The sequence below is a fragment of the Anomalospiza imberbis genome, chromosome 23, assembly GCF_031753505.1.
Source record: "Anomalospiza imberbis isolate Cuckoo-Finch-1a 21T00152 chromosome 23, ASM3175350v1, whole genome shotgun sequence".
Lineage (NCBI taxonomy): Eukaryota > Metazoa > Chordata > Aves > Passeriformes > Viduidae > Anomalospiza > Anomalospiza imberbis.
The window spans coordinates 5,713,929-5,725,937 of record NC_089703.1 but is presented as its reverse complement, the minus strand read 5'-3'; the positions used below and the strand labels follow the sequence as shown (position 1 = coordinate 5,725,937).

The window sequence follows — 12,009 nt, the reverse complement described above, 5'->3', positions numbered from 1 at the left end:
TTATGGTGTAGAAAATTACTGTTTTGAATTAAATGTGATGTAGTTATGAAAGTCACTTCACAAATCTTATTGAGAACAATTTCAATTTTGTTTTAAACTTACCTACTTATCAATGCCATGTTGTTTGAGGTCCTGAGTTTAGAGTTCCAGAACAATTGATTTAATGTGGCATTGCAATGGGAGAGCTGCCTCTGCTCTGTGAGGGGAGGCACTACAAGCACCAGTGGAACTGGGTGTAAATAATTTGGGGTGGCTTGCTGGCAGGTAGTGTTGATATAAAGTGAAAGGAGTGTGTCTGTGGAACTTGTCTGTGCACAACTGGGAGAGGTGATAATAATCGTGTCAATGTTAGAAGTCAAGTAATTATTATTACCATGTTTTACAATAAACTGCTGTAGTTTTTCCTGCAGCACTACATTCAGTCTTTTGCATTAGCTGTGAAGTCTACAGAAATCAGTTTACAAACAAGAGTTCCAAGTGCTAGGAATTTTGTTTTCGTTCTGCTGATCAAATTGAGGTAAAACTGACTCTTTTTGGCATTGTAGCCTCTATAACTGATCATCTCAGTATCTCCACTGCAGTACTGCACTCAGCTTTTGAACAAATTTGACAGACTGCAGGAAATCATTGATGCTGGGCAACTTCATAATTAGGGACTAACTGCTGAAATTAAAATAATAGTACAGATGCCATGTTGAAATGCCTGTTAGAAATCTGAGCATGGGGAAGTTTAAAACTCGTGAGTGTTGAGTGTATCTCTGGAGGCTGAGTATCTCAGGTATTCCTGTTTCTGGGTGTGACAGAGTTCCTAACATAGCACAGTAGAAATCACTGCCAGAGTAGATTACAAAATTAAAACTAACTGCAATAATGACCCAAGAATTGCACAACTTGCCTCTCTAGTTTATACCTGGTTACTTGAAATCACCGAAACAGAGCAGTGGTGCAGTCTGCTTTGCTGCGTATTATCTTGGCTCTGAGAGATGACATGTTTGATCTGTCACTGGAATTATTTCTCTTGCTGTAACTGCTCATACAGAACTTACTGATCTTTAGCTTTTCATATTACTGTCTAGTGTCCAGTTTCAAATTTCTTTAAAGTGTCCCGTGGGATTATTTAGTGTTAAACAAGGAATGGTTTTCACTTTCCTGTGCCCTGATTGCCTGACGTGGCTGTAGAGATGTTAAGATTAAATACAGTAAATCTCAAGGGAACGTGGACATCATGGATATCAAGTTCATTAATTTACTTGTAGAATGACATCTGTTATAATAATTTTAACAATTCAAGGCTGATTAGTAGTGGCCAGTTTTATTTGGAGTTTATAGTGTGTGTGGCTAGTGTTGCCTTACAGTGTATTTTCAGTTTTTGAATATTATTTAGATGCTTGTGAAAGTGTGATTGTCCATGGTTCCCACAAATCTACAGCTGCCTGATTTCATGAGTGGTTTGTGGTGGCAGTGCATTAAATAATGAGCTGCATTTGTTGGTGCCCTTGTCTTGGGGCAAGGCATTGCAGCCAACCCTCAAACATGGCAGTGAGAACCAGTTTGGTCTCTTACTTTCATAAATGCATAAAACATGACTTCTTTGACAGGGAAATGTTCTTAAACTCAAGCTCACCTGACAGCTCTCAGTGTTGTGGATGGTACGGATTTACAGGTTGGCAGGCAGCATATGTATTTCACTTGCTGTTGCTGTTTTGAAGAATTACTAAGTTGCTGTTCTTTGAGAGCTCTACAAAGTATAGATTAAAGATACACTTGAAAAGGTAGCAGTGCTTTAATCTGAGTTTGAAACAGTACAGTTCTTTAAGATGATTGTTTTAGAGCTTTGCTTATAGTAATTTTTCTCAGCAAAGGCAAAATGGCAAGTTATTAATGCATAGCATTTAAAACGTAAGTTGTGGAGTTTAAGTTTCTTATTTCAATGTAGTACTGTTCAACTGCTGGCTGAAAGACATAAGTAGGCAGAATATGTTGTATAACATTTTTTCTAAAATGACTTATCGCATAGTATGGAAATAGGAAAATTATTTCAGTCATGTTGGACAGCTTCTGATGTATTTGCTGTATTACACTAAGAGGGGAAAGAATTACACATGCCAGTAACCATTAGCTACCAAACAGTTTACTAATTGTCCTCTGGAAAGTTTTCAAGCCAGTGTAATAATTTAAGTTCACTTCCTGTTTCATTTTGCACTTGTTAATTGATTTCCCAGAGTCAGTTATTTGAAAAATATTTTAAAAGTAGTAGGAAGTCTTGTTTGTAGCATCAGATTTTGTTTTGCATAATCTTTTTTCCTTTTTCGGTATTTGGCCTGCTTTGACAGGAGTTGTGGACTTCCATTATATCAAAACTTATTGTCAGAAATTCCTGAGATAATGTATAGTTTACATAGACAGTTCAGTATTGGCTTCACATTCTCCAAACACTACAAAGGTAGAGGGCAAGATGCAGAATTTGAGTAAGATTCTATTTAAATATTCATGTAATTACATCTTTTGAGAATTCACCTAATCAAAGCTTCATCTCAAACAATATAGTGGATGTGAGGTAAAGCCTCTGTTTTAAAGGATTTTACAATAATTGAGATTTTATTTATCTCCTGATGGAAGAAGCGCCTGGATTAAAAAAAATATTATTATGAAGGCTTCTGGTTTGTTTTTTAACAACACTTCAAGCGCTGATAATTATAATAAGGGAGCTTGGCTCACCCAAGTAAACATGCATTAAAGACGGGTAATTAACACATTTAGTTCCTCCATACTGAAGTATTTTTAAGTTAAGCACTGTGAGGTGTAATCCTGCTGGCACAGTGGGAGCGTTTTATATGAGGAATGCTCATTCTGTATGATTCTGCAGCTTAGTGTCCAAAGATGGAACTGTTGGAATATGCAAGTATTTTTTGATAAAAGCTGATGTTTTCATCTTTTGCAGGGACATCCTGATAACAAACTTGGATGCATCAATGAGCTATGCTGAACTCTGTGATGAAGTGCACGAGATGTGTAACTTGCAACAGGAACAGCCAATTACCCTCAAGTGGATTGATGATGAAGGTATTGGATTGAAATACTTCTCAGGGTTTGTTGTTCACAAACTAAGAAGGGGCATTGAGGAACTTGTATAAACAAATATCACACTGTGGAGTTTTTTTGTTTCTAAATACCTAACTACAGAACCCTGTCACAGAGCAGGAAGCTTGGAGAAATGAGACTCAAGACATCAGGGTTGATTGCAGTAGTGCCTGAATTCACTTCTACAGAAGCACAAAGCCAGGGCCTGCAGAACTAGAACCGAATACAGAAAGGTGGAAAAATACCAGACTGGTTTGGCTAATAGTTTTAATGGTGTGTTTTGGATTTTTAATAGCTCTCTTAGCTGATAGTGTTGTTTGAGTAAATTGAATTTCAAAGTACTGACCTTGGAAGGTGGTAGCTGGTAGTCAAAGATGACTCAGCCCTTAAAACACCATGGACAAGTATTAATACCTCTAAACTTTACTCTTTATCTTTTGAATACCGAGAAGAACAGAGACAACTGTACCAACCTCAGTTTAATGGTGGTGTAATAAGAAGTAACCTGATCAGAAGGACATGGAAGATAATTACATTGCCTGTACTTAGCTGGTTGAACTGCATGCCTGCTAATAAAGGAAGATTATTGCAGGGAAGAAGAAAGCCCCCTGAGTTTCTAGTTGGAGGATTCTAAGACTCGAGTCCTGTTAAGTGTTTCTTGGTTGGACTCTCCGTTGCATTGGCTTTTTGAAGCATACTTAAATTAAAATTAAGTTTTTTAGTCTCTGTTCTAGTAAGTATTTTTCTCTAGTCTTGGTTAAATACATACCTGTACAACCTTTTTCTGATTCCTGGGTCTGAGTTGCTGAGTTTCAGCCAATCTGCTGTGTTGGCTGTTATTGATCCTCCTGGGTTTTGTGAGTTATGCTATTTCTGCATGCGGGTGTTCCCACTTATTGCCACATGGAATTTAAGTTCATTTGACTGATTGCACAAACAGCTGTTCTCTTTGAACTAACTAAAAGCAAACAATTGCCGATGGCTTAATGAATAAACAAAACCTACCAAGAGATGGAGAAAATAGATTTTCTGTTGGGCTTTTAAAGTGTTTCTTTGTTTTTGACAAGATCCAAAAGGTTTGAACTATGAATAGCTCACTCATGATAAAATCCTGTAAACGCATAAGGAATATGGATTGTTGATTTGCAGTACAAATAATTCTTTTGTCTGTCATGTTGCATTATTGCTGCATTTATAGATCATCAACCTCAATAGCCTTCAAAGAGAGGTAGCTGGGCCCAGGATTCATAATTTTAAAAAATAAGAATGTTTTTTAAAAAGTAAGAAATTAAAGTTTAAATTTGGCTTGACACTGGTGTCATCACTTGGCCTGGATAGCATAAGGTCACCTGTCACCCAAGGAGTGCTGCAGGAACGTGGCTGTTGCACAAAGGGACAGGGGTTCAGAGTGACACCCTTGCTTCTTTGCTTGCTCTCAGTGCATTGTGATGTACTGTACTGTACTTTACGTGTGTCTGGTTAAGTGGATTGATGGATTAATTATCCAGTTTTAACAAAAATAACCCTCCCAAGGTAATGCTGATAATGTGACCGCAAGCAGACAAGGAAATGGGGGAGATCTTCAGGCATATCTGTTCACTTTTATTTTCTTGTTATTATCCTATAGGATAATTCTGTCTACTCAATTTTGATAAAATTGGAAGGAATAATTGTGTTGTTCCATTTTGGCTTTGATTAAAAAGCCAGCTTAATATCAAGTGATTGAAAGAAAGGCAATACCTGAAGCTGGTACATTTTTTACTAATTGAAATTCTTCAGTGGTAAATTTGCCTGTTTGTTGCTTTTTTTGTTAGGTGACCCCTGTACCATCTCATCTCAGATGGAGCTGGAGGAAGCCTTCCGTTTGTATTGTCAGAACAGAGACGAAGGGCTGATCATTCATGGCAAGTATTGCACAGTTCAGGAACCCCTGTGTGTCTGATAATCCCAACAGCTGCTGAAGTGGGAGGTTGGAGTGACTCCCTTGCCTGTCAAGTATCTTCTGTGTAGCTGATGCCCTGGAGTTTGATGCTGAGGAAGGAACTGGAGCTCAAAGCTGAAACTGTGCAGGAAGCTTTGAGTTCCGCACTGCACAGATTTGTTCATGCTTTACTCCAGAATAAGCTTGTGCCAGTCTGGAACCATATTTTGATTGCATCATTTCTCACTTAGAATTATTTCAAGGCTTCCAAAAACTGTGTGTAAATATATTCAAGAATCAAGGAAAAAGTACTACTGAGAATCTTTTACCTTAAAAATCTAATGTTTTTGTTTTAGTTTTTCCAAGTACTCCAGAGAAACCCGGCATGCCTTGTCCAGGAGAAGATCGTGAGTACTAAAATGTTCTCCAATTCTAGCTAATTTTTTTTTCTGGTCACATAGAAAAGAAATACATTAAAAGGTTTTCATAATCTTGTGCTACATACGTGTGTTTGTGATTTGTTTTCTTAAAATAATGTAAAATGTTTTACATTTTGTCAACAGACAAAATGCATAAATTGATGTTGTAGCAGTGTTTTAATGTTTCTGAGGATTAATGCTGGTTTTTGTTGTTGATACATTCAGAGGAAGAGACAACAGGATTTTAGAGGCCTATTTGAACATAGGCCTTTGCATTTTTTTGTGGTTCTTTAGGTATTTTAACTCTCAGGGAAAAGAAATGATGTGCTGAAGAGGGAGATACAGCCATTTTAATAAAAAGGTTATGAATCTCTATAAAAATAATCCTGTGAGAGGTAGACAAACCTCCAGAGGAAGGACACATAATTGATATGGTTTACCTGTATTTATAATAACCTGAACTGCACAGGGATAAAAGGATTAAATAGCTGTATAGTCAGTTCTCATTACAGAGGGATGCCATCAGGACTTTAGTTCATATCTTGGTAAATGTTAAGGAAAGGAATGGGAATAATTGGGTGCCAAAAGTACCAGATGATGCTTGGCTGCTCACAGGAGTATAAAGAAAAGCTAACTGAAGAATTTGAAGGGCCTTTTCTCTTCTCTTTGAGAAATATGAGAGGAGATAAAACTAATTGCTGATAAGAGCAAGTAATACATACTAGGAGAAAAGTACTTGGTTGATCAGGATTTACACTGACACTGGCTAAAATTTAGTAGTGTAGTGGTAATAGTTGTGAATACTATTTTTAATCAGAGAAATAATGCTAATATGCTAATAAATTCGTTATTGAGAACTTCTATGAGGCTGGAAAGAGGTGAAATAAATACAAAAAAATTAAAGTTCAAATATGATTTCCTACATTTAACTACATGAATGAAAGGTTGACTGTAAAAACCAGGTAAGTTTTCATGTTGACTAGGTTATTAAAATTGTCTTTTAGAAAGGAAAAGAAAGTAAATGTACAACATTAATTCCTCTAATTTTCTGAACAGGGACAGCAGATAAAGGCTCTGCTGCTATGATTAGAAGAGTTAAAGAAATTATCCGTGAGACACCTAATTTAATGAACTCATTAAAGGTGTAGATATTCTAATAGGAAAGTTTTTTATGTTAATTTGTTAGAGGTTTTAGTTCTCTCAAGCCATGAGATGAGCTGCAGAAAGCCCAGCTGAGTGTGGCTCAGCTGACCTGGTTATTGTGTCTGTAGGGTATTTCTCCCTGTATGGTTTTACAGGTCACGTTGAATCACACTCAGATTGTTTAAAAATCCTGTTTAGTTGGATGTGCTTGATAAGGGATCTCTGGTCAGGTTTCTCATGGTTTCATGAATTAATTTGATGTACATTACCTCTTGGCATCTGTGGGGCCTGCATGGAAATTGGGCCTTGTGGCCCAATACGTATAGCTAGGTATAACTATTTTTTGCAACAGAGCTATTAAATTGTATTTAAATTGTAATTTAGCATAGACTAATACGTTGAGTAATGTTGCTTGTTAGCCAAAGGCCCACAACAAACAACTGCATTGCATTTGAACTGTAAGGAAATGTTACTGGTATTGATACAGTTTATTTAAGGGACTGTTTATTTTGTCAGGGCTGAAATATTGTCTTCACTTCAGAAAATATTAATCATGTTTCAAATTCTTACTTTGTGTCTTTATTGCTGTAGTTATGTTCATAGAAAATCCCTTTAAAAGTGAGAATATTATGTGATATATGTATATGTTTTCTGGAGCATCACATTTGCACTATAAAGGAGCTTATGAGTTTGCCTCAGGTTTTTTCCAGAGACAAATAAACAGTGAAGTATCTGGTCTATCCAAAATGAGCTTCTACTTAAATTAGCAGTTCTAAGTGTGGATTTCTGGTTTGTTACAGATCTACAGACAGTTTGAAATGGAGTTTTTAAATAAAACTATTCAATTGCAAAATAACCGCATTTCCAATCTGTTGCTCAGATGTCTCCATGTTAGGTCATGGAGTTGCTCTTTCCAATAGTTTGTGATCTTCTGAAGTGCAAATCTCTATTTCTGTAGGATTGTAGGGTTTTTCTTTCCAGCTGCTTCAGAACAATAATACTTTGGAAGAAGAGTGCAGGAATACAGACTGGAAGGTTTGCATTTATGTTGAAATTCAATGATAGAGTTGCTACCTATCCTCACCTTTGTTAAATTGATATGGTTTGGAGATTGTACCAGCCAGCAAAGCTTGAAATAAAAGCCTGTAATCCATTAATGAAATAAACCACATGATTAATATTTCAATTCCATTTGCATGACTTAAGGGAAGTTATTTCTGTGCTTGAAGAACCTTTGTTCTTATATTGATGTGGTGCTGTCTGTGAGACAGAATTTGCACAGTCTCCAGCATCTGCATTTGTATTGTCTCTGTGCTCCTTTGCTTCTGAATTTCTGTGCTTGTCGTTGGAGCCAGCCCCAGCTCCCAGTGTAAGTGCACAGCTGTGGTTCCAAGCAGCCCCTCTGCTGAGCTGGCTGTGCTGGCAGTGCTGCTGTGAGGTGACAGCGTTGCTGAAACATCTCCCATCCCTTCCCAGACACTGAATGTGACCTCTCCCGGGCGTTCCCAGCATCTGCTGGGCTGGAGCCTTGGGTGCTTGATCAGTGTTTCCTGATAAAATGGCAGACTTTTAGACCAGTCTTGTGTTTCACTTTTACTTTTTCAGTAGATGAGCAGTTCTTTCAGAGTGGAATAAACAAGGTTGTTTCAGAGGCATTTGGTGTATTCTTTCCTGTGCCTCGAGGTGCCAGCGCTCCTAACAGCGCGTGTGGATCCCAGCAGCTGATTGGCAGCTTTATAACTTAGTTATTGGAGTCTCAGCTTATTTACCCTGACAGATCTTGAACTGATTTATCACTCTTGGTGCTGCAGTGCATTGTGTAACACAGCAAGTCCAGCTGAACAATTCCCATCGATTTGTAGGACTTCCCTAACGGAATTGCCGGCTTTATCAGAGAAATACTTGTTTGGGTGACATCAGCTCCTTGACATCCATGCCATGTTTTAGTTGTGCCTCAGCTGCTAGCTACAGCCTCTCAAGGGAGCCAGTACCACCCGTGCCTGGATACATGAGGCAGAGATGTGAGAGGGAGAGACGGGGGTAACCAGTCTTCCATTAAATATTTGCTCTTAATGTTCGAGCTGATCCTGCCTATTGTCCTTGGTGTCTAATGGTATTCACACAGCGGCATCCGTGGAATAAAGGGAAAATGTTTCATTTCATACCTACTACGTTGTAAAGAATTCCATGCTGAAGAGGCTAAAGAATAAAACCCAGTGAGTAATGCATGCTTTTTCTGTAGATTTAGTGTCATCATTGTGGTTGCTGTTGTGAGCGGCGGGCACTGACGCGGGCTGTGTGTACGTGTGCTGCAGGAGAGAAGAGAACTCAGCATTTTGGTTATGGTACAGTCGCTGTGCCTGCCACCCTCCCTTGCAGCCATGGATTGTTACAAATGCAGAGATTCCTGCTGCCTCTGTGCGTAGGGATGTGGCTGAGAGACCTCCTGGAAATACTGATAAAATTGCATTGAAAGGACTCCTGGGGAATGTATTTTAGGAGGAAAGGAACGGAAGAGTGAGTGATGCTGCTGCTGCTAATATTGGAGATTAATGAAGGAAATGTATCCCAAAAACCCTGACGGTATGTGCTCAGGGCCTGTTTATTGTAGGATTGCTGATGTAGAGGCTAACCATTTAGGAGCATCATTTTCTGAGGCCTTTTTGTTGAATTCTGCTTAGTGGATTGTCATAGATGGCTGGTTTTAATTGTGAAATACTTGTTTTGAATTAAGGGTTACTTTGTTTCTAATATTGTCAGAACGAACTGTGCTAGTTCACTTCTGCTTAACAAATAGATCTGTGTATTTAATATTAAAATTAATCTTGTGTTTGGATAGCTAGTGCCAGCAAATTTTAGGGTTGTTTTGCTGTTGGCTTCGTTAAATAGAAGAATGCAGACTAGGAAACCTTTAAATTAACAGAAGAGAATATGTTTTAAGTGTTTTAGTACTTATTATGTTAGTGTGATAGTTTTTATTATCTAGTATTTCTGGCTGATTTTGCTGCCTTATTTTTTTGGTAATGATTACACTGTGTTGTGCATGTCTCCTGTGCTCTTTGTTTATCTGCTCAGTGTTTTAGCATTAGGTGTTTGAACATCATTTTCCCCCCAAGCCATCTTTCTTGAAAATTTCATCATGGGCTTGAGTAAAGGTATTGTAGTAACCTAATTGTTGTTGTGGGCTTTTTATTTTAGGTATAGATATTTGATTTTGCCTTATGTCCTGCCTGATACTGTGAAATAGCTTTAAAAGGCTTCTTGCTGGAGTAGTGTGGCCTGTAAATATTTTTCTAGCTCATAAGGCAGGTTTTTCCCTTCATTTGTTACTGTATTGGCAGCAGTGATTAGGTTATTCAGAGCACGTGAACCAATTTAATCCCCCAATGAAGAAAAGAACTATTGCCACCATAGAGACTGTTCTGAAGACGTAGATTGGATTGCACTGGATAATTAGGCAATTTTGAAACTGCTAGTAACCCTCTCCTGGATTTTAGTAATTGAACTGGGGGGGAGGGAGGGACTGTACTATTTTAATGTAAGATATTTTTGCTTAAGATTTAAAAATAGCTGTGTCATAGTTTCTCAAGAATACCTGAAATCTCTTCGTCTGTCTTTACTGCACCACGTTTGTGTCATGTGTGACATATTTGAAAGAGACAGATTGTGAGGCAGCATAAGTTACTGAGAACAGAATTGTAGTTAAAGGTCTGGTTTGCTTATAATAATTTCATTATTTTTAATTCGAAATAATCTCTACAGTTTTCTTAGCTATGAAATGTCCAATGAAGAATAAGGGCTGGACCTTGCTTTTTATAATTCAGGCATAAATTTATAAAGCACAAGTCTGATTGTGGGATTTGAGATCTGCCCTTAATTAAAGGTACTGGATGTCTTAGCAGATATTTGTGTTCCAATTTATAAACTATACACTAAAACTACAATGGACTAAGGACTGTGTGGGCTGTTTTTTACGGTGTCGTAGCAAATAATCTGTTTTCTTTTTTCTTTATTCCACTTCCCCTCTCCTAGCTGTTACTCAGAATGTAGTATATTGAATGCAGAAAGGACGTCACCTGGTTTCAGAAAGCTTCTCTTTGATGTAATGTCTAGCTCCTCTCCCTGTGTTATGTCTCATATCTTCTTATAAGTTGATAAATCCATTCTTGATATTTAGGCACTTGTGTAACTAAATGGGCAAGGAGGTGGTGAAGCTTTTTTATTTTGCTGGAATTAGTGAATATTTGTGGGCCTGCTAAACCTGAGTTAGGCCTGTGTGTTTCAGTAGCTTGGAAGAGCTGTTTAATATGTAACCTCTTCATTTATACAGCCAAGATTAATGATGTATTATTATACCTGGGTTCTGTGTAATACTTTTGGAAATTAGTTGCTCTATGTAAGTTTTGTTTTTTTGTGTTGAACTAAACTACAGAATTCACAGCAGAGGCCTGCAGGGCAGGTATATGGGCTCCTCAGCGTTGATCTCCTGGATTTTGGAGTTGTGAGAAACCAGACTGTGGGTGAGATTCCAGGTGCTGTTCATTTGAAGTGGAGAGCACCAGGAAAAGACCTTGGGAGGCTCTGGTAGTAGTTGTAGCCTCTGAGGGCTTGCAGTAGTACAAGTCTGGGTGGTAAATAAAGCAAAAAGCAGCAAACTTGAGGCTTGCTGACAGGGTGGCTCCCAGGAGAGGCACAGGAGAGCCCTGAGCACTGTCAGGGAGAGAAGGGTGAGCAGACTGTGCAGTTCATCCTGAAACCACATGGGGAAGGAACTGCCACGGGAGTGGAAAAAGGAAAAACGCATCTTCTCAATATTGACCAGAAAGTGCCTCACTTGTAACTCGAGTTGCATTGCTATTTCTTCTGTGTCTGTTAGGGCTTGTCCTTGAATTGTTAGCTGGGGACATGTTTAAAAGGAAACCAGAAACTATTTGAAGGCAGTACTCCAGGATTTTAGTATGGCCTTTATTTTTGCAATAAATTACTACTACTACTAATGTTATTCTGTGCTTCCAGTAATTTAGATTCTTACTTAGTGCTCTTCAGTAAAGCAGTGCAAGTGCCCTGTGACTAGCACAAGGCTTCCTGTTCTTTACTTTGTCAACTCTGATACAAAGTTACCTAATTTTAATATAAATTTCATTCCAAGCACATGTTCTAGAAACTTCTGGTAGTTCTGTGATGATCATGTGCAGTAGCACTTTGCAATACAAGTAGAATTGTCCAGGTAACTTGGAATGAGGGGGAAATGTGTGTTTGGGACAAGTCACAACCAGTGGAATGTTTCATTGCAAGGAGACAAGAGTAGGACTTCAACTTAGAAAAAGACAATTGATCAAATATGCTAAAATTAATTTTAAAATCTTGTTTGGCATAGGATAAGATAAATTAGTTAACCATTTTCTAAAAGACAACAAGCCAGGGAAATTGGATTCTTCAAATGAA

General features: G+C 38.1%; 1 protein-coding gene across 3 annotated transcripts in view; it reads left to right on the top strand.

Moving 5' to 3' along the window:
* PRKCZ (protein kinase C zeta) overlaps positions 1–12,009 on the top strand; it is a 41,803-nt gene that overhangs the window by 1,935 nt on the left and 27,859 nt on the right. Inside the window, exons 3-5 of one of the 3 annotated variants that reach the window (XM_068171560.1) lie at positions 2,942–3,063; positions 4,896–4,985; positions 5,359–5,409. In XM_068171560.1, the coding sequence (XP_068027661.1) occupies positions 2,942–3,063; positions 4,896–4,985; positions 5,359–5,409 (263 nt within the window). Of the gene's footprint in view, positions 1–2,941; positions 3,064–4,895; positions 4,986–5,358; positions 5,410–8,369; positions 8,781–8,876; positions 9,148–12,009 lie in introns of those variants that run through there. The other 2 variants (XM_068171558.1, XM_068171557.1) reach the window with 2 other exon arrangements.